Genomic DNA, 21,899 nt, shown 5'->3' with positions numbered 1-21,899 from the left:
AAGTTGTAGTAAAAGTGACCACTAACACCATTCTGAGACTGAACAAATTCTAGGTATGGATGCACATTAGGTTACTTATTTAAAATATTTATTTGAAAGGCAGAATGACAGAGACAGGAAGTTAGAGAGATTTTCTATCTGCTGGTTCACTCTACAAATGGCCACATCAGCCAAGGCTGGGCCAGGCCAAAGCCAAGAGCCAGGAACTCCATCTGGGTCTCCCACGTGGGTAGCAGGGACCCAAGTATTTGGGCCATCTTCCGTTGCTCTCCTAGGTGCATTAACTGGGAGCTGAGTCAGAAGTGGACCAGTTGGGACTTGAATCAGCACCCAGAAATGGGATGCCAGCGACAGCTTAACTTCCTGTGCTACAATGTTGGCTCCAAGTTATGCATGTTATGAACCTAAACCCTCGGTTTAGGCAGGAAAACCAGGAGAGCATCATAAGTACACATGCCTCCTGGACTTCTTTGCCATCAAGTCAGTCAAATCCAAATAGAGTTGAAAAAAGATGACGACTCCAGCCTCTTACTATTATTTCACAGTGTACTAAACTAATAGATTTTTTTTTAAATAACATTTCTTGTAATAGATTTGAATGTTCATAATCTCTCCTGTTTCAGATTTGGTTTCTTTTTTTTTCAATTAAATGTATGCAAAAAAATTCAAGTGAACTTGATGCCATGTGTCTTTAGGAAATACATAGAAGAGAGAAGGCTTGGTTTTGTAGGGCTGGTACCTCCTTCACAAAGGGTAAGAATGAGCCAACTGCAGGAACCCAGGCTCCCGGGAGGCTCACGTGATGTAAAGGCAGCTGCTCTGGAGGCAAACGGCAGACGAACTCAGCAGCAACACCCTCTCGAGAAGGCCGCTCAAAACCTGTCCATCTGCGGAGATGAGGACCTTGGGCTAGTCGCTTTGAAAGCCAATCTGCCCACACTTCAAAGGGACACGGTGCTGTGAGATGTAGCAGGTGCTTTGAAGTTGTCATCCAGAACTTTCTCTGTGAAAACTTCCTTTATGGCTGTGCTTTAAAACCCTGTTATGTTCAATTTCGGTGTTCAGTGTTTAAAACGTGAAGTTCAAGTCCTCACAACAGAAAAGCCCTCTGCATGGCGGCCGGCTGCAAACAGAGCAGAAGACAAGGACTGGGTGCCGATCTGCCCCTTTGCTGAGAGCCAGGGAGGCTGTGGAGGGACGGCCAACACAGGCAGAGATTGGAAGATGCTGCTGGAGGAAGCAGCAGGTGGCTGGTGATCAGGGGATTAGTCCCTGGAATGCCCCATCTTCCCTGTGCTAGGCTAGACAAAGAGCAGAGCCGGGCGCCCATCAAACAGGACATTTTTGCGATATGATAACAACCACGATAACATCAATAGCAACAGAGACAGCTGCCAGCAGCCGGGCCTTTGAAACCTATCAGACACTGAGCTAACCTCTGCAGGAACGTTATCTCAAGTCAGCACCCCACACTACCGCATGGTGAGGTCTCCTGAGAGCACTGAAGTGGAAGTCCAAGGTCACTCGGCTCACAATGGGAGGGCCGGGGTTTGGATAAATGAACGGCTGACTCCAGAGTCTGGGCCCTGAGCCTCGTGACCATGTTTCTTCCCTGCCTGGTACCAACTTGTAATCAGCAGTCTCCGGAGCGGGATGAAAGTCAGGTGCACGGGGCCGCGGACTGGCATGGAGCGGATGAAACTGCCCATCCATACTCAAAGCTGCCTCGAGGCCGCTGAATGTGTCAAAGCGTGTGGTAAGCATCAGTGGATAGAACACTGGACCTCTACTTACACTTAGGAAGGACAGCAGGTCAGGTTCAAGTTCTGGCCCTGACGCTAGCTACCCTCACCCGCAGGTGAAGTGCTGAGCCTCAGTCCCCCACCTCTAGCATGGGAAAATTGCCTGACCACGTTCTTGTTTGCAACCCCTGTGTATTTTAAATTCACTGTCTCGGGGCTGTGTGGTATAGCAGGGTAAGACGCCACCTACGATGCCAGCATCCCATATGGGTGCCAGCTTGAGTCCTGACTGCTCCACTTCTGATCCAGCTCCCTGCTAATGCGCCTGGGAAAGCAGTAGTAGATGGCCCAACTGCTTGGGCCACATGGGAGACCTGGAAGAAGCTCCTGGCTGCTGGCTTCGGATCAGCTGTTGCAGCCATTTGGGGAGTGAACCAACAGTTGGAAGACCTCTCTCTCTCTCTCTGACTCTACCTCTCTTTGTAATTCTCTCTTTCAAATAAATAAAATTAATCTATAATAAATAAATGGATAAAATCATAGTCTCCTACATCAATTTTGATGGAACTATGGCTAAGAAAATTTGAGTTACACATAGGCTTCAAACACCTGTGCAAATGCTTTTAGCTTTTTGATATCTTTTACTGTCTAATTTCTTTTTCTAATTTTCTTCTTCTTCTTCTTTTTCTTTTTTCTTTCTTTATTTTTTTTTTCCTGAAAGGCAGAGTTACAGAGAGGCAGAGGCAGAGAAAGAGAGAGGTCTTCCATCCGCTGGTTCATTCCCCAAATGGCCGCAACGGCCGGAGCTGGGTCTATCCGAAGCCAGGAGCCAGGAGCTTCTTCCAGGTCTCCCATGCAGGTGCAGGGCCCAAGGACTTGGGCCATCTCCCACTGCTTTCCCAGGCCATAGCAGAGAGCTGGATCAGAAGTGGAGCAGCCAGGACTCAAACCGGTACCCATATGGGATGCCAGCACTGGAGGCAGCAGCTTTACCCACCAGCTAATTTTCTTTCGAAGCAAAATTACTCTGGAGTTCAGTCTCTAAAGTGCATCACTGAAGAAAAAAAAAATTCAATCCCTGTCTTCGAGAAAGCAGTGCCGTAAGAGAAAAGAGCAGGACGAAGGAGGCAGAGGCACAGGGATCTGCTGTGTGTTTCCTGGCTGCCAGGCTCCTGGGCGGGCCCCTCAGGACCACCCTGTCTTAGGGCCCGAGCCTGCCCAGAGCAGGTGCGCTGCAGGAAGGATCACGCAGCAGGAAGTTAGACAGGGAAGGCAAGACAGAGACCCAACAGCAAGGAAGGCCACTGGCTCACGACAAATTCTGAGGAATCCCTGAAAGACAGATGGGGTCACATCCATGAAGAACCAAATGCAGAGGAGCTCCAGACCAGGACACGGGCAGGACAATTTGCAATCGAGTGCGGGTGTGTGCGTGGCGGGGCGGGGTACTGAGCCCAGAGTCGAGGTCAAGGGAGAGGAAGCACGTGAAGAGGCGTCCAATGGCGGCAGCAGCGGCGGCAGGGTGGAGGGGAGCCCCTAAAGGGCTTGACCCTCCCTGGCTGTGTTAGGTAAGAGGCAGCAGAGCTGCTCACCCACAGGCTAAAACCAATAAACAAACTGATACTGAGATATTCATGTGGATCAAAGGTACACCCTATCAGATTGGAAATAGATGAAGCACAAATGGAGAACTATAAGGGAACATGGGTGGCGCGCCGTGGCCCAACAGGCTAATCCTCTGCCTTGTGGCGCCGGCACACCGGGTTCTAGTCTCGGTCGGGGCACCGGATTCTATCCCAGTTGCCCCTCTTCCAGGCCAGCTCTCTGCTGTGGCCCAGGAAGGCAGTGGAGGATGGCCCAAGTGCTTGGGCCCTGCACCCGCATGGGAGACCAGGGGAAGCACCTGGCTCCTGGCTTTGGATCAGCGTGATGCACCAGCCGTAGTGGCCATTGGAGGGTGAACCAACGGCAAAGGAAGACCTTTCTCTCTGTCTCTCTCACTATCCACTCTGCCTGTCAAAAAAAAAAAAAAAAAAAAGGGAACATGGGTAAGATCACAAGAGTCGATCAGGTCACATACACAAAAATAGCTAAGGATCTACTGCAGTGGTTTGCTAAGGAGGATAAGAACTTGCAGGAGCCTGATTAAAAATGTAGATTAAGATGAGTACTCTATGCCCCCTCCGGATCCACTTCTGTATGTAGGGTATGAGAATTTACATTTTTAATAAGCAGCCCCAGCGATTCTGATATGGGTGGTCTGGAACTGTATTTTAAGAATCTCTAAGCTAGATAACAATAACTAAGGGCTTGATTTAGCAGATGTGCTGAGAACTTTGTGCCCAAAAGAGAATGATTATTCTTTTAAAATATCATAGAGGATTCATAAAAATGATCTGGTTGACCACAAACAAAACCTTAAGAAAGGGACCAGCGCTGTGGTGCAGTACATTAATCCTCCACCTGCAGTGCCAGCATCCCACGTGGGCACCAGTTCGGGTCCCGGCTGCTCCTCTTCCGATCCAACTCTCTGCTATGGCCTGGGAGAGCAGTAGAGGATGGTCTGAGAGCTTGGGCCCCTGCACCCGTGTGGGAGACCCGGAAGAAGCACCTGACTCCTGACTTCAGAATGGCATAGCTCTGGCCGTTGCGGCCATTTGGGGAGTGAACCAGTGGATGGAAGACCTTTCTCTCTGTCTCTGTCTCTATCTGTAACTCTACCTCTCAAATAAATAAATTAGTTAAAAAAAAAAAAAAGCCTTAGTAAACTCCAAGAAGACACAAACAGGCCATTCTTTGATTACAATGTAGTAAAAATGAGAAATTAACACAAAAGGATAGTAAAAAATCAAACAAAAACTATTTACTTAGAATGTTTAGAAAAATTTCCCTAAACATGGATAAGAAAAACAAACCCTGAAGTCACAAACCAATTAGAAATAAAAGACAATGAAAGCACTACACAGTAAAATTTGTGAGGCAAGGACAAAGCTATACAGAGAGGAAAATGTATAACCTGAAAATTCATACGGTAGGAGACTGAAAATAAATGTAATTTATGAACCAGGATTACAGGGGTGAGGGTGGAAAATCCTAAAATTAAAGCAGAAATTAAACCCGTATTTTACTCAGTTTTCCTCTGAGCCGTGTGAATATTGTTTAACAAGAAAGCATTTACATATTGAATGTTATTTTAAAAAGGCTACAAAATGATGTGAAAATGCCTAAGAAACTCTAAGTAGACTACACATGCAGGCCATAAAGAAGATGCTCCATTCTCATGTCAGTTCAGAGGTCATTATGTCATAGAGTTTGTTAGGCAGTTTCACATTATTTTGTAGCCTTTTTTATATCATCTAACACAAAAGTATTAATAATATTCAAGGGACTGGTGTTGTGGCATAGCAGGTAAAGCTGCTGCCTGTGACACCGGCATCCCATATGGGCGCCGGTTCTAGTCCCGGCTGCTCCACTTCCGATCCAGCTCTCTGCTATGGCCTGGGAAAACAGTAGAAGATGGCCCAAGTGCTTGGGCCCCTGCACCCACATGGGAGACCCAGAAGAAGCTCCTGGCTGCTGGCTCCAGATCAGTGCAGCTCCAGCCGTTGCGGCCATCTGGGGGGTGAACCAGCGGATGGAAGACCTCTCTCTCTCTCTCTCTCCCTCTCTCAAAATAAACAAATCTTTTAAAAAAACAGTCAAACAACTCAGAAGAAAACAGCAAAATACAGAAAGCTCTCTCCACCCTCCGGTCCACCAGATCCGGCCTTCTGTTTTTCCACACTTCATGACTTATCATCCGTTTATTCATGTGTCTATTGCTCTATCTCATGTCATTTCTGCTTTTACCTTACCCTCTCCTCCACCCTCAGCCTTGCAACTTGGCTCCTGAAGTCAAATGTTTAATGAAGACCAGAATGCGCTTAATCCTGCGGGGCTCGTATTTCTACATGGTGACAGCTGGCTACCATTGTCCTGCACAGCCCTCTCCACTGCCCACCAGACCGTGCCCTGGGCCAGGTTTGTTACTTGTTACACACCTAACTGCTTTTTTTTTTTTTTAACGATTTTATTTATGTATTTGAGAGGTAGTTACAGAGAGAGAGGGAGAGAGGGAAAGACAGAGAAAGGTCTTCCATCTGCTAGTTCACTCCCCAGATGGCCACAATGGCCAGAGCTGAGCCGATCCGAAGCCAGGAGCCAGGAGCTTCTTCCAGGTCTCCCACGTGGGTGCAGGGGCCCAAGGACTCGGGCCATCTTCCACTGTTTTCCCAAGCCATAGCAGAGAGCTGGATCGGAAGTGGAGCATCCGGGACTCGTATCAGCACCCGTATAGGATGCCGGCACTGCAGGCGGCGGCTTTACCTGCTACGCCACAGTGCCGGCCCATCACTCGTGTGATTTAGAAGTCTTTTAGGGCAGACATTCCATCTAGCAGTTCCGACCCCCACATCCCACATGGGAGGGCCTGGGTTTATTGCCTGGTTCTGCTCCCCATTCCAGCTTCCAGCTAACAATACACACCCTGGGAGGCAGCAGCTAAGGACTGAGTACTTGGGTCCCTGGTCACCCACGTAGGAGACTCGGAATGAGTTCCCAGCAGCCAGCTTCAGCCTGGCACGGCCCTGGTTGTTGCCAGCATTTGGGGAATGCACCAGCAGATGGGAGATTTCTGTCTGTCTCCCTCTGTCTCTCAAGTAAATGAAATAAAATGCCTAAAACCATGTGCCCCAAATTCCAATATTTCAGAATTCAAAATCTATCTCTCAACTGACTCCTCTACCAGAAGCAGCACAAAAATCTTTGGCGTTTTACGGGTCCTGATTCATGGTTTGGCAAATACTGTCACCGTAATTATAACATAGTGATGTGATGATTGAACTCGGCTTGTGTGGGCTGGCCAGGATGTCTAACCAACAACTCCCTCCCTCCCTCCCTCATTGATTCAATCAATCAACTATTCAATTCATTTGCTTAACAAAGATTTGCATACTCCCTCTATGCCAGGCACTTTTCTAGGGACCAGAAACACGGCAGCTCATCTCTGTTCTCTATAAAGCTTAGATCTGGATCGGGGAGGAATGTTTCAGGCCCTAAATGTCTACCTTACAAATGACCTACAGAAATAGACCACAGGGTGCCGGCATGGGCATGGTGGTACAGTGAGTGAAACCACCTCTTGCAGTGTTGGTACTGGTTCAAGTTTGACTGCTCTATTTCTGATCCAACTTTCTGCTATCGCCTAGGCAAGCAGTGGTAGATGGCACAAGTGCTTGGGTCCCTGCACTCATGTGGGGGACCTGGAAGAAGCTCCTGGCTTCTGGCTTTGGCTTGGCCCAGCCTGACTGTTGCAGCCATTTGGGGAATGAACCAGCATATGGAGGATTCTTTCTCTCTCTTTCTGCTCCTGCCTCTCCTGACTTTGAAATAAATAATCTTTTAAAGAAAATAGCTCTTGGGGCCGGTGCCGCGGCTCAATAGGCTAATCCTCCGCCTTGCGGCACCGTCACACCGGGTTCTAGTCCCGGTCGGGGCACCGATCCTGTCCCGGTTGCCCCTCTTCCAGGCCAGCTCTCTGCTGTGGCCAGGGAGTGCAGTGGAGGATGGCCCAAGTGCTTGGGCCCTGCACCCCATGGGAAACCAGGAGAAGCACCTGGCTCCTGGCTTCGGATCAGCGCGGTGCGCCGGCCGCAGTGCGCCTACCACGGCGGCCATTGGAGGGTGAACCAATGGCAAAAGGAAGACCTTTCTCTCTATCTCTCTCTCTCACTATCCACTCTGCCTGTCAAAAAAATAAAATAAAATAAAAAAGAAAATAGCTCTTGGGTAAGGGCTCCATGAACTATGATGTATCCTCTACTCTATGGCTATTATCATACAGGAATAGGGTTTTCCTTTAAACTTGACCCAGAATTTATGACTTCAGACCTGGCAGGCATAGGAAACATAACCTAACCTCCCAAAACCTCCAGAGGACTGTGTGACTTGGCCAAGGTCTCCAGGCTTGCTGAGTCTAGGCCACTTGCTGTCTACTCCCCCAGGTAGGAACTGCAAGTCCATTGCCTTCAGAAGATGTAAGGTGATATAAAACATCCAGGGGAGTGGCGGCGTGGAGACCAGGGACAACTTGAGACGCGTGCTCAGAATAAGCTTCCTAATTCGCAATAAAGCAGCACCAGCGATGAGCTCAGCTCCCCGCCAGGATGGCTTACAGGTCTGGGGGCTGAGGCTGGCCTTGTTAGTCCAGGTCCAGGTCTGAGCCCTGCCCTGTGGCCATACCCCCTCCCACTGAGCACTCATTTCTGTATTTCGGCATATCTTTTCCAAGCCCTAAGAATTTTTTAAAAATTTTAAAAAGGCTTTCCTACATGCCTCTATTTTCTCCGGATTATTTTCCCTCAAGTTTGAGCCATATTTTGAATGTGACCAAAGTTAAAAAAGAAAAAAAAAATTTAACTGACACATTAATGCCTTCACATGACACAACATTAATTTTTTTATTTATCTAAGTTTACCCTTTTTAATAGTAAAGACATAGATTAATTTTATATGAAAATGTCTCAGGAATATCTCAGGACTTTCTTGCCTTCTAGAATGTACAGTAAGGGTGGGTGTTTGCATTGTGGCTAGGATGCTGCCTGGTTCGTGTCCCACCTCCCCTGCTTCAGACCAGCTCCCTGCTCATGTGGACCCTGGGAAGCAGCAGACGACGGCTCAAGTACTTGGGTCCCTGCCACTTACAAAAGAGAATCAGATGGAGCTACAAGCTCCTAGCTTTGGCCTGGTTCATCCCTGGCTGTGGTAGGCATTTGGGGGAATGAACCAGTGGACAGAAGTACTCTATTTTTGTCTCACTCTTTCCATCTCTTTAACTTTCAAATAAAATTTAAATAAATAAGTAACTTTTAAAAAGATGTATTTATTTATTTGAAAGGCAGAGTTACAGATAGGGAGAGAGGGAGAGTCAGAGAGAGAAGTCTTTTCCATCTACTGGTTCATTCCCCAAATGGCCGCAATGGGCAGAGCTGGGCTGATGTAAAGCCAGGAGCAAGAGCTTCTTCTGGGTCACCCACACTGGGGCAGGGCCCAAGCACTTGGGCCATCTTCTACTGATTTCCCAGGCCACAGCAGAGTGCTGGATCAGAAGAAGATCAGCCAGGACTCGAACCGGCACCCATTTGGGATGCTAGCACCACAGATGGAGGCTTAACCTACTACACCACAGCACTAACCCAATAAGTAAATTTTAAAAGTTCTGTAGTTCCCCCATACATGGGCGATGTGTTCTAGGACCCCCAGTGGATCTCTTTAAACCACCAAACTCTATATATACTATATTTCTCCTTATACATACATACCCAAGATAAAGCATAATTTATAAATTAGGCACAAATAAGAGATTAATACAGCAACTAACAATCAAATAGAACAACTATAACCATATGCTGTAATAACAGTTCTATGAATGCGCTTTCTCTTGCATGTGCTATACCTCAATGGTCAATCTGATAACTGAGACAGCCCCCAAGGAGTAACAGATGGGCAGCACAGACAGCGTGGATGCGTGGACAAAGAGATGATCCCCACCCACCCACCAGGCGGGACAGAAGGGGACAGTGTGAGTTCTTGTCCCGCTACTCAGAACAGCATGCAACTGAAAACTGATGAACTGTTTATTTCTGGAATGTTCCATGTATTATTTTCACACCTCAGCTGACCTCAGATAACTGGAACCACGGAAAGTGAAACCACAGATAAGAGGGAAATTGCTGTAGCTTGAAGTCATTTAGTCTTTTCTTGATACTAATGGTCAGTGATTTGTGTAGAAGTTGACCTACAGTGAGACGTTGTCAACAGCAATTTTTTTTTTTCTTGTCTATGTTTTTCTGTGACTTCATCTCCCACCTGAATTTCCAGAAGTGTAGGATATGGTTCCAAAGAGCAGGGCAGACCCTGCCCCCAACCCTCCCCTGTGAACCTCTGTGGATCTGTGTTGTTTTTGCACTTTTTAGTCATCCTAATTTGGCATGACGCAGAAGAGTTGTTAACTTTGATTTTTAAACATCTTTCTTCTGTAGTTCCCCAAATCCAAGCCACAGAGTTCAAAGTACTCGGAAAATGTTCCTTCCATGTGAGGTGTGCTCTAATCTTCAGGCTGCTGGATCAAAATCCCTGGCAGCTCTTTTGTCAAAAAATGTGTTACCTTTTAGACGCCAATTCTGTTAGCTCAAAAACCAGCCTAAAATATGCAACATTAAAATTTTTATTTATTTTTATTTCATTTGAAGGCAGAGAGAGAGAGAGAGAGAGAGAGAGGGAGAGAGAGAGAGAGAGGCAGACACATAGAGATCTTCCATCCACTTGGGTTTACTCCCCAAGTGCCTATAAAAGCTGGGGTTGGGCCAGGCCACAGCCAGGAGCCAGGACCTCAATGTAGGTCTCCCTGGGGGGTGGCAGGGATCACCATCCGGTGCCTCCCAGGTGCACACCAGCAGGAAGGTGGAACTGGATGTGGGGGCAGGACTGGAACCACAACTCTCTGGTAAGGGCTGTGGGGGTACCACGCAGTGTCTTAAGCACTGTGCCAAACGCCAGGCCCTAAGATCTCGTCTTTAGCAAACATCCCAAGTGGTGCCTGTGCGTGTCAGATCTTGAGGACCGCCGCTCTCCTTTCCTTCTAACCGTGGTTCTCGAACACTGCTACAAAGCCAGACTCGTGGGAGGGACAGGACAGAGTCCCAATCAGAACCTCCAAGGGACAGGCCCGGCACGGTCGTGTTTTCCGTGATTGTTTTTTAGCTCTAGATTTGGAGCTGCTTGTGCATTTCACGCACAGTTTGTAAGGAGCAATCCGGAGAGGTCCCATCTATCCTCGGCCCAGTTTCTTGTCAGGGTAATGTCTTGTAACAACAGTAGTACATCATCACAACTGGGAAACTGGCATTGATACACATTCCTAGTAGGTGGTTAAACTACGTCTCTCCTCTCACTTGCCTTGTGCCTCTGCTTCTACTGATATACCTCTTTTTTTTTTTTTTTTTTTGACAGGCAGAGTGGATAGTGAGAGAGAGAGAGACAGAGAGAAAGGTCTTCCTTTTTGCCGTTGGTTCACCCTCCAATGGCCGCCGCAGCCAGCACACCGCTCTGATCCAAAGCCAGGAGCCAGGTGCTTTTCCTAGTCTCCCATGGGGTGCAGGGCCCAAGCACTTGGGCCATCCTCCACTGCCTTCCCGGGCCATAGCAGAGAGCTGGCCTGGAAGAGGGGCAACCGGGACAGAATCCGGCACCCCGACCGAGACTAGAACCCGGTGTGCCGGCACCGCAAGGCGGAGGATTAGCCTGTTGAGCCATGGCGCCGGCCATATACCTCATTTCTTTAATGTGCTAGTGTTGTATTTAATTTTACTTATTTATTTGAGAGACAGAGAGAGAGAGATAGCCAGAAAGACAAATCCCAAATAGTCCAGGGGCTGAAGCCAGAAGCCAAGAATTCAGTCCCATGTGGGTGGCCGGAACTCAGTCACCTGAGCCACCCTGGTGCCTCCCAAGGTCTGCATTAGCAGGAAGTTGAGTCCAGAGCAGAGCTGCGCCTCTTGGTGTTACAATACGGGATGCAGGCAGGCAACCTCACCTATGTCCTAACTGCTCTGCAAAATGCCTAACCTGCTTTTTTTTCCCTTTCTATTTTGAAACCATGTAAAAGCACAGAAAATTGATCATGATCGTATAATTAACACCCAGATACCCCTAGCCTGCGTTCGCCAATTACCATGTTGCCACATTCGTCCCCTGCTTTCCCCTCTTCCGTGTTATATACATAACCTTCATTCTGACCCATTGAGGCATGGCTGCTGACCACACAACCCCTCATGCCTGCACTCTTCAGTGTCCCAAGCACAGGACATTCACTCGTCACAAGGCTACCGTTAGGCTTTGCCAACAGCCTGGGGGTCCCCTAGAAGCCCATGAGTTGAAGGCTTGGTCCCTAAAGCCTTAGGTAAATGGTCAACGGATTAAGGGGGGAGACTGGATACAATTCTGGAGTCCAAAGGTGGGCCTTCTAGGAGGTCCTTCAGGTGTGGCCTTGGGAGAGGCCTGGCTATCAGCTGACTTCAGCCTAGCTTCTCTTTCTCTTCCTCACTCCCCACAGGCTCCCCCCTCCATACGTGTCCCACCACTATCAGATGCCACACTAATGAGGCCCTGAGATCTTGGACTGTGAATGGCCCAAACCGCAAGCTGAAGTGAGCTTTCTTCCTTCCCGAGTAGCTCCTCTCACGTCTCTAGGTTGTAGTAACAAAAGCTGAGTAATATAGCCATGGTACCATGAATGCATGCAGGAAATGTAATGTTGATGCAGTATCATTTTCAAGGCCTTGTGAATTTCGGGAAACCACTGTTCAATGGAGCAATTCCTCTGACCACATTGCAGGAGGGTGAACTCGCTGTACCTACCTTTCATCGGGTGTGGCCCCAAGCCTTTCTCAGGTCTCAGGCCATTGGTGTCTGCAAAGACCCCAGGCCAGTTGGTTTGTAAGCTGTCCTTCAACTTGGGTCTGTCTGGTTGTTTCCTCATCGGGTTTCATTTTTGAAAAACATTTCTCATCTACGTTATCAGCTATGGCTTCACTGGGGAGCTATTTGGCTAAGGAGAGGTTCCCTCTGTTATGGTTTAAAACACTGTGAAGCCAGCGCTGCGGTTCAATAGGCTAATCCTCCACCTTGCGGCGCCGGCACACCGGGTTCTAGTCCTGGTCGGGGTGCCGGATTCTGTCCCGGTTGCCCCTCTTCTAGGCCAGCTCTCTGCTGTGGCCCAGGAGTGCAGAGGAGGATGGTCCAAGTGCTTGGGCCCTGCACCCCATGGGAGACCAGGAGAAAACACCTGGCTCCTGCCATTGGATCAGCACGGTGCGCCGGCCGCAGTGCGCTGGCCGCGGCGGCCTTTGGAGGGTGAACCAACGGCAAAAGAAGACCTTTGTCTCTGTCTTTCTCTCTCACTATCCACTCTGCCTGTCAAAAAAAATAAATAAATAAAATAAAACACTGTGAAGCCTAACTGATGGATGGCTACCTCTGAGCACCTCACCCCCAGGCAGAAGATCGATAATATTCACAACAGACTGTGGCACAACCTCAAGCAAATGCAGGCCTGGGTCGTTCCCAGCCTGTCACTGCTCATTCCAAGGAACAGGGAATCGTGGCGCCCGGGGTTTCTCTGAGGCCTGAGTGAACAACATCACTTCTCCCTTCTTCAATTTTTTCAAACTGTAACATGGCAATGAAGATACCTAGCATTTTTTTTCTAAAAAAAATTTTTTTTATTTATCTATTTGAAAGCCAGGGTTACAGAGAGAGAGAGAAAGAGAAAGAGAAAACCTCCATCCGCTGGTTTACTTCCTAAATGGCTACAACAGCCAAGGCAGAGGCAGGTCAAAGCCAGGAGCCAGGAGTTTCTTCAAGGTTTCCCATGTGGGTACAGGAACCCAAGTACCTGGGCCATCCTCCAATGCTGTCTCAGGCACATTAGCAGGGAGCTGGATCAGAAGTGGAGCAGCCAGGACATAACCGGCACCCATATGGGATGCCAGCGTCGCAGGCCAGCGGCTTAACCTGCTACGCCACGATGCTTGTCCTGATAGTTAGCATTTAACTCACAGGTCTGATGTAGTGATGGATGGTATATCCTCAATGTGGTGCTTAGCACTCAGTACACGTTCATGTACTGTGAGCTCTTGCTCTCATTTTTAAAACCATCATGAAGAAAAGGCAACTGACAGGAGAAATTATTTGTAAACTATACAACTGATAAAGGATTAATAATCAGAGTATATAAAGAGATCAAGAAACTCAAAAACAATAAAGCAAACAACTCAGTTAAGAAATGGGAAAAGGACTTGAATAGGCATTTTTCAAAAGAGGAAATCCAAATGCCCAACAGACACATGAAAAAAAGGTTCAGGATCACAAACTATCAGGGAAATGCAAATCAAAACCACAATGAGGCTTCACCTCACCCCAGTCAGAATGACTTTCATACAGAAATCAACAAACAACAAATGCTGGTGAGGATGTCAGGAAAAAGGTACCCTAATCCACTGTTGGTGGGAATATAAACTGGTATAGCCACAATGGAAGACAGTATGGAGATAACTCAGAAATCTGAATATCAACCTACCATATGACCCAGCCATCCCACTCCTGGGAATTTACCCAAGGAAAATGAAATCAGCATATGAAAGAGTGATCTGTACCCCCATGTTAATTTCAGCTGAATTTGCAATAGCTAAGACATGGAATCAACCCGAATGCCTATCAATTGAAGATCAGATAAAGAAATTATGGGATATGTACACCATGGAATACTACACAATGGTTAAAAAAAAAAAGAAATCCTGTCATTTGCAACAAAATGAATGCAACTGGAAAACATCATACTTAGTGAAATAAGCCAGTGCTAAAAGGACAAATTCCATCTGTTCTCCCTGATCTGTGATAACTAATGGAGCACCTAAAAGGTAATCTATAGAAATGAAATTGACACTTTGAGATGCAATGACTTTGTATAGCCTTTGTCTCAACTGTTAATGAACAGTTTTTTTCATACTATTTGTTGAACTCTCTACTTAGTAAAGAGTTAACCATATGTGCGTAAAGTTAATTGAAAATAGATCTTAGTGAGGCCGGCACTGTGGCATAAGCAGGTAAAGCTGCTGCCTGCAGCACCAGCATCCCACATGGGCACCAGTTTGAGTCCTGGCTGCTCCACTTCCAATCCAGCTCCCTGCTAATATGCCCGAGAAAGCAGCAGAGGATGGCCCAAGTCCTTGGACCCCTGCACTCACATGGGAGACTGGGAAGAAGCTCCTGGCTCCTGGCTTCTGCTAGCCCAGCCCTGCCCTGCTCCTTGAGGCCATTTGGAGAGTGAACCAATGGATGGAAGATTCTTTGTCTCTCTCTCTCTCTCTCTCTCTCTCTCTCTGTAACTCTGCCTTTCAAATAAATAAATAAATCTTTTAAAAAAGAAAACAAATCTTAGTAAAAAATAAGAATGGGAATAGTAGAGGGATGAGGAAGAAAGGTGGGAGTGTTGGTTGGGAGGGTGGGTATGGTTGGAAGGATCACCATGTTCCTAAAGTTGTATTTATGAAATGCATGAAGCTTGTATTCTTTAAATCAAAGGTTTCTGGGGGGAAAAAAACATTGCCAAAAAAAAAAAATCATGTGTTTTAAGTCTTCTGGTGGGCAGGCCAGAGTTTTTTCTGTTACAGCCAAATCCTTTTGTTAATCTGTGTGGTTGTCACAGAAGCTCTCATGGGGCCCATCTTCTGCCCCAGCAGCTTGGCTATGGGAAAGGTGCTGGCAACTTCCTGCTTAGGGTGCTGGGACTCCACCTTACCATTACACCCTGAGAAGTTAAAAGGATTCTTTCTCTGTCTGTACTGCTGGGAGGGTCAGGCCCTTGTAGGTTCAGAAGGGAGAAATTAAAGTCACAGGGTGTGGTGCCATAGAGACAAGCACAGAGACCTAGGCATGGTAGAAGCAGCCTACAGTCCTGAAGACATGAGGGAGGCATCATTCTTCTTTTGGGGCCCCTGCCTCCCCTCTCTGTCTCCTCACCCTCTGCTCTCACTCCCAAAGGTGAACTGATTGCACTCTTGCTGTCCCGGCGCCATTGCAGGCACAGCTAATACCAGGACCAGGATTCAAACTCATGCTACCAACTCCCAAAACAGCGCTCTGACCCAATAAGCTGCATGATGGTTGGGGGAGTGCTGGCATGGAAAGATGGCTATGGGATGGTGTCAAGTAAATAAAGTACAATCATCAAATGACATGGATAGTACAATCCCTTTATATTATGGTAATATTTTTTTTACAAAGGTACCCAGTTAAGGGTTATTACATGGTAGTCCCAAATGGCAGAAATATCCAAGCAATGGAACTGCCTTAAAAGTGGTCCCTCAGGGGTAGGTGTCCCGCACAGTGGTTAAGCTTCTGCTTGGGATGCCCACCTCCCATATCAGAGTCCTGGGTTCGAGTCCTGACTCTGCTTTTGATTCCAGCTTCCTGCTCATGTGCACCCTGGAAGGCAGTGGTGATGACTCAAGTACCTCAATCCCTGACACCCACCTGGGAAACCCAGGTGGGAGTTCTGGGATCCTGGATTCAGCTTGGCCCAGCTCTGGCTGTTGTAGACATTTGGAAAGCGAACCTGTGAATGGAAGATCTCTTTGTCTCCGCCTTTCAAATCAAACTAAATAGATAGATGAATAAATACAGTATTATGAAAAAGCAATCCCGCATTTTTCAAGAATCGCTGTCGAAATGGATGAAGGACAACTGCAGAGATTTGCTACAGGGCCCTGTGGGGTGGGGTGCGCTGATCACAGGGGACAGATGCTTGGCCCTGAGAGCTGTATGCATCTGTAATGACGCTGAATGGTGATCGTGGGAAGACCCCTGGGCTGCCAGCTCCAGAACCCACACGATGGGAACAGACTCCTGAAGGTTTCCAGGAGACGTCCATGGGACGGGGGTCACACCTTCCCCTTATTTCTCTTGCTCTTGGATAACTCCACTGGGGGGCATCACGGGACCAGGACAGCCCTGGTTGACCTTCCTTAGGTGCAAGGACACCTTTCATTTTTAGTCTGGAGGGTTTAAACCAGCTGACTCACAGTCAGTGAGAGCCCCATATCATCCCAGCCCTCAAGCCCTGTGCAACCTGACCCATGCCTGCTTCCCTGGCCGCACCTCCTCTTCCTCACCGTGCCCCCGCTCTGTAACCACGCTGGCCTCCTTGCCAGCGTTCCACCTCGGGCCTCTGCACCTGCTCCTCCAGGGGCCTGGATGCTCTGCTCTGCATGGCTCACTCTCTCCCTTCTTATGGTCTCTACCACGATATCACCTCAGCTCTCTTTCTTAGAAGTCCCCACCACCTCCTGATCTATACTCATTTACCATCTTTTTATAATTCTTTTATTTTGAAAGGCAGAGACCCAGAAGATATGGACACGGACACACACACACCAATGCCCACAACAGCTGGGGCTGAGCCAGGCCAAAGAAGCCAGGAGCCAGGAACTCCACCTGGATCTTCCACATGGGTGGCAGGGACCCAACTACTTGAGTCCTCACCTGCTCCCTCGCCTTCCAGGGTGCTCAACAGCAGAAAGCTAGAATCAGGAACAGAGCTTGAACTCAAGACCAGGCACTCTGCTCTGGGATGCAGGTGTCAAGTGGCATTTTTTTTTTTTGAAGTTTTATTTTATTTATTTGAAAGAGTTACAAAGAAAGGCAAAGCCAGAGAGAGAGAGGGTTCTTCCATCTGCTGGTTTACTCCCCAAATGACCGCAACAGTCAGAGCTGCACTGATCTGAAGCTAGGAGTCAGGAGCTTCTTCCGGGCCTCCCATGTGGGTGCAGGGGCCCAAGCACTTGGGCCGTCTTCTGCTTTCCCAGGCCATAGCAGAGAGCTGGATCAGAAGTGGAGCAGTCAGGACTCGAACCAGTGCCCATATGGGATGCTGGCACTGCAGGCGGTGGCTTTACCCACTACGCCACAGTGCCAGCCCCTCCTAAGTGGCATTTTAACAGCTGTACCAGATGCCTGCCCCATCATCTGTCTTATCTGCAGTGTTGAGAACTTGGTGGTGGGGACTGCGGCACACCGGGGAACACACACCTGTCCAAGCGGACACCCGCTCCCCAGCCCCACTCATTGCTATCGTAGAAGAAAGTGGCTCCTAAGCCTTCTGATTTTTCAGCGCAAGCCCCTGGCTCAGGCTTTCACACGGCATCTCCTGAGTCTTAAATGTCAGCTGAGAAATCACATCTTTGAAAAGCACCGTGCAGGTCGGCAGGGTGGAGGCCAGGAGAACATGTCTGCAGCACGCAGGTTTGTGAACGCACAGCCACGGGGAAATTGAAGTTCACGGAGGGTCTGATTGAAGGCAAAGAGGCCGGTGTGTTTCAACAGCGAGGGTCGGAAGACAAGTACCTCCGCGGACACGCATTTCCTATTACTCCATTGTGGGCTGCGCTTGCAAACAGTGAGAGGCGGCTGAGTGTGTGTGCCCACGCTTTCTTTTTCTTTCCCTATTCCATCTGCATCCCTGAAGGCTTCTGCCATCCCCGGAAAACTAGTGCTGCCATTTGCCTCTTTTATTTAGCAGGAAATTTCCAAGGGGAAATGGACTGTGAAGCCTTAAGGAAAGCCTCCTCAAGATGGGGTTTTTGGAAAAAGGGAGAGAAAGAAATACAATCAAGCACTCACAGGGAAGAAAATGAAATGCTGGCAGAGCAGCAGCCATGCCAATTCTGAGCAGGTGCACAGAGGAACACTAACGGAACCCAGGAGCAGGTGAGGGAGCCTTATGGGGCAGGGAGCTTGGGAGCTTGCGTAGGAGGGACTGCGGGCTCACCGCACAGCAGGTGCTGGATGCCTGGCCGACGGCAGACTGCTACAGCCCCTTGTCTGCAGGGCACACACGCATACTGGGGCATGGACGCGAGGCCGGCCCTGCGGCAGGTGCAACGTGGCTGAGGATCAGCCTCCCCAACAGACGAAGGCAAACGCACGGCTCCGTTTGCTCACTCTGATTCTGAGCAGAGGACAAAAGCATACTGTGTGTGTGTGCATGTGTGTGTTGTGTGGCAGGAGTTTTCAAGTCGACGAAGACCACAGCTTTTCCTACTGCTTAATTCCCGTTTCACCGGTGGGCCAGAGAAACAAGGACACGGAGTCGTTCCACAGGCAAGGACAAGGACTCTTTGTTTTTGAGGAAGACAAAAATTTGCAATTTACTCCCAGCCCCCTGGGAACCCCCACGTGGAACAACAAGGTGAGGCCCGCTTCTCACCTGGCCCTCCATCATCAGCAGACACGGCAGTGCAGACACGCCATGGAAAGCAGACGCATGTTCCCTGGACCACAGGCCACTCGCCTGGATGCCCACTTTCATTCTGTAAAAGCAGTTTGGGGGCATGGAAGCGCCGGGCGGAAGCGAGGCTTGGGCCCTGTGGTGAGGCTGTGCAATCTGCCCATTGCCCAGGGGCCAGCTTACCAACTTGACCATCACTTGCCATCTCTGGAGAATTCCACCTGTGCGTAACCAGGTAGACGATCTACTCATACACTCTTGACTATAAAAGCAATGCTCTCGGGGTAAATGCCAGGTAACCATCCTCAGGCACCCCCTCACCTCATTCCACATCCCATTGCTCTCCTATGCCTGCTCCCCAAATAAGCCCAGCCTCACACCCACTACACTTGCTGTTCCCTCTGCCTGGAATGCTTTTCCCATTGCTGCTTCCCAAGCTGCGCCTGCTTACCCATCACCATTCAGCTGAAATGTCATACCTAGGAGAGGCCCTCCTTCCCTCTCTCCCATACCATCTTACTGTCCTACCTTCCTGAGATTACATCAGTACCTGAAATGATCTCACTGCTTGTTCCTTTGGTTTTCTTTATGGTCTGTCTCCCGTTTGGAGAATAATAATGTAAGTTGTTTAAGAATAAATGTCTCAGCAGTTCTGTCCATTGCTCTGTCTCTGGTGTCTGGGACAGAGCCTGAAGCCCAATAACAGGTGCACGACAGATGCCTGCTCAAGGCAAGACTGGGATACACGAGGGGACTTGCAGAAGTTTGGGGAGGGGTGGGCATTTAGCCTAGTGGTTAAGGCACAGCGTAGGAGGCCCTCATTCCATGTCGCAGTGCCTGGGTTTGAGCCTGCCTCTGGCTCCTGACCCTAAGCTTCCTGCTAGTACCTTTCCCGGGGGGCAGCAGGTGATGGTTCAAGTGAAGCCACCCACACGTGGCTTCAGACTACGATTAGCTTCAGTGGGGCCCTGGTCCCAGCCATTGTGGGCATTTGGGGTGTGAACCAGCAGATGCGAGCGAGCTCTCTCTCTGCTTCTCAAGGAAATAATAATTATTAAAAAGTTTAAAGTCCATGGAAAAATTGAATTGAAAGATGCTTATTTTTTGCATTTTTTTTTCCTACTCTGTGTTCCCATGAACTTAGGAAGACTCCCTCCTACTACTGCAGCTGAGAGGATATGGCAGTCTGAGAATGATGGGAGTGAGCAGCTGGCAAAGTCACGCACTGACCACGAGGACCCTGAGCCACAGCAGTTTGTGCTTGCGTTCTCTGCTACCTACGGCGGTAACAGTGCACGTCTACATATGTAGACAGACAGAGCGCCAGCTCTGCCTGCCTACCTTTCCCCACTAAACTCTGACCCAGGGCGAAGTCACTCCCTCTGGGGAGCCTTCCTGGACGCCAGTCCCCTCCTCCCTTCCCCCCATGCTTTGTCCTCACTTCTCAGCTGCTCTGTGCCATCGAGGGGCTATGTGGGGTATCAGACCCCAGCCTCACTGACCTGGGGACACCGGCATCTAGCACCCAGCCCACGTGCTCATCAAAGTGTGTTGAGATGAATACAGGAGGGAGGGACCCAGGTGCGAGTGAGGACAATGGCATGAATAACTGATGGAAAGTGTCCCAAGGGCCACCGGAGCCCTGAGCTCATGGCACAAGGCCATGGCCAATCCCTACCTGTGGACGATCCCCAGAAACATCCATGGTCTTGGCATCGGCATCCTCAGTCGACTCAAAATCTTCCGAGTAGTCCACGGGGGGTTCGATGTGGAGCCTCGAGCCGGCTTCTGTTCGGATCTGCACCGATCTCTATGCACAAAAATTGAGACAGATTCAGAGATGGGGGTAGTGAATGTCTGTGTTCCTCCCAGGGACGTGGACTAGCACGGGAGGGGCTGAGCACAGGAGTCTGGCGCAGCTGGGGGGTCTCACACAGGCCGGCACCACGTGGGTCGGGCCACCTGGGCTTAGAAGTCTTCACTGCCTCTTATTGGAATTTCCCAAGTATGTGCCGCAGAATTCTTAAAAACAACCTTTCTGGGGCTGGCGCTGTGGCACAGTGGTGCAGTGGCGCTGTGGCGCAGTGGGTTAAAGCCCTGGCCTGCAGTGCTGGTATCCCATATGGGCACCGGTTCTAGTCCCAGCTTCTCCTCTTCCAATCCAGCTCTCTGCTATGGTCTGGGAAGGAAGTGGAGGATGGCCCAAGTCCTTGGGCCCCTGCACTCGCATGGAAGACCCGGAAGAAGCTCCTGGCTTCAGATCGGCCCAGCTCCAGCCATTGCAGCCATCTGGGGAGTGAACCAGTGGATGGAAGACCTCTCTCTCTGTCTCTACCTCTCTCTGTAACTCTGTCTTTCAAATAAATAAAATAAATCTTTTTTTAAAAAAAAAACCCTTTCCATTTGAGATGATCAGGCCTTTGGGAAGTATTCAGCTTCTCAAAAAGGGCCTTGTGAGCAAGTGATTTTGATCATTTTTTGGGGGCGGCACTTTTGGCATAGCAGGTAAGGCTGTCACCTACAGTGCCAGCATCCCATATGGGTGCCAGTTCAAGTCCTGCTGCTCCACTTCCAATCCAGCTCTCTGCTGTGGCCTTGGGCCCCTGTACCCACATGGGAAACCTCGAGGAAGCTCCTGGCTCCTGGCTTTGGATCAGCTCAGCTGTTAACGGTCATTTGGGGAGTGAACCAGCAGATAGAAGATCTCTCTCTCTCTCTCTCTCTCTCTCTCTCTCTCTCTCTCTCTCTCTCTCTCTCTCCTGCCTCTGCTTTTCTGTAATTCTGCCTTTCAAATAAATAAATAAATAATCTTAAAAAAAAGATCATTTTGTGAGTTCAAGATCAGCCTAGGTTTTGTCTCTCCACTCCGGGCTCACCCCATGATCATCGTCCACATCTCCTACGAGCAGCCTACGTGGATGCCAGCCCATGGGGCCTCCTGAGCCTGAACAACAACCTGCAAACCAGAAGCTGAAATAAACCTTCTCTTTCCCAAGACACTGTTCTGGGCTGCTTTATTTAGAGCAACACAAAGCAGAATTAATACACCTGGTGTGGCAGGCTGTGGGCTGACACCCAATATCCATGTCCCCTTCTCCTCCTGCACTGAGTTCCCAGAATCCCCTGCGGCTGGGCAGGAGCCCCGAGGTGCAGGTGGGAGGCAGGATGGGTGCCTGTTCTAGGCTGTGCCCTTAAAAGGAAGAAGCTCGGCTCCCCTGGCCCTGGGTGGAGGAGGCAGTGAGCTGTCCGGGGCTGTGGGGAGGGAGGGACATCTG

General features: G+C 49.1%; 1 protein-coding gene across 1 annotated transcript in view; it reads right to left on the bottom strand.

The window, feature by feature from the left end:
* Positions 1-21,899, bottom strand: part of LOC133750453 (katanin-interacting protein-like) — a 57,522-nt gene that overhangs the window by 34,133 nt on the left and 1,490 nt on the right. Inside the window, exons 2-3 of the mRNA XM_062180057.1 lie at positions 21,501-21,534; positions 20,303-20,434 (exon numbers count right to left, since the gene is read on the bottom strand). Of these exons, the coding sequence (XP_062036041.1) occupies positions 20,303-20,434; positions 21,501-21,534 (166 nt within the window). The remainder of the gene's footprint in view (positions 1-20,302; positions 20,435-21,500; positions 21,535-21,899) is intronic.

The sequence above is a fragment of the Lepus europaeus genome, chromosome 21, assembly GCF_033115175.1.
Source record: "Lepus europaeus isolate LE1 chromosome 21, mLepTim1.pri, whole genome shotgun sequence".
NCBI lineage: Eukaryota > Metazoa > Chordata > Mammalia > Lagomorpha > Leporidae > Lepus > Lepus europaeus.
Note: the sequence above shows the minus strand (reverse complement) of the source record. Positions and strands in the feature narration are given on the sequence as shown.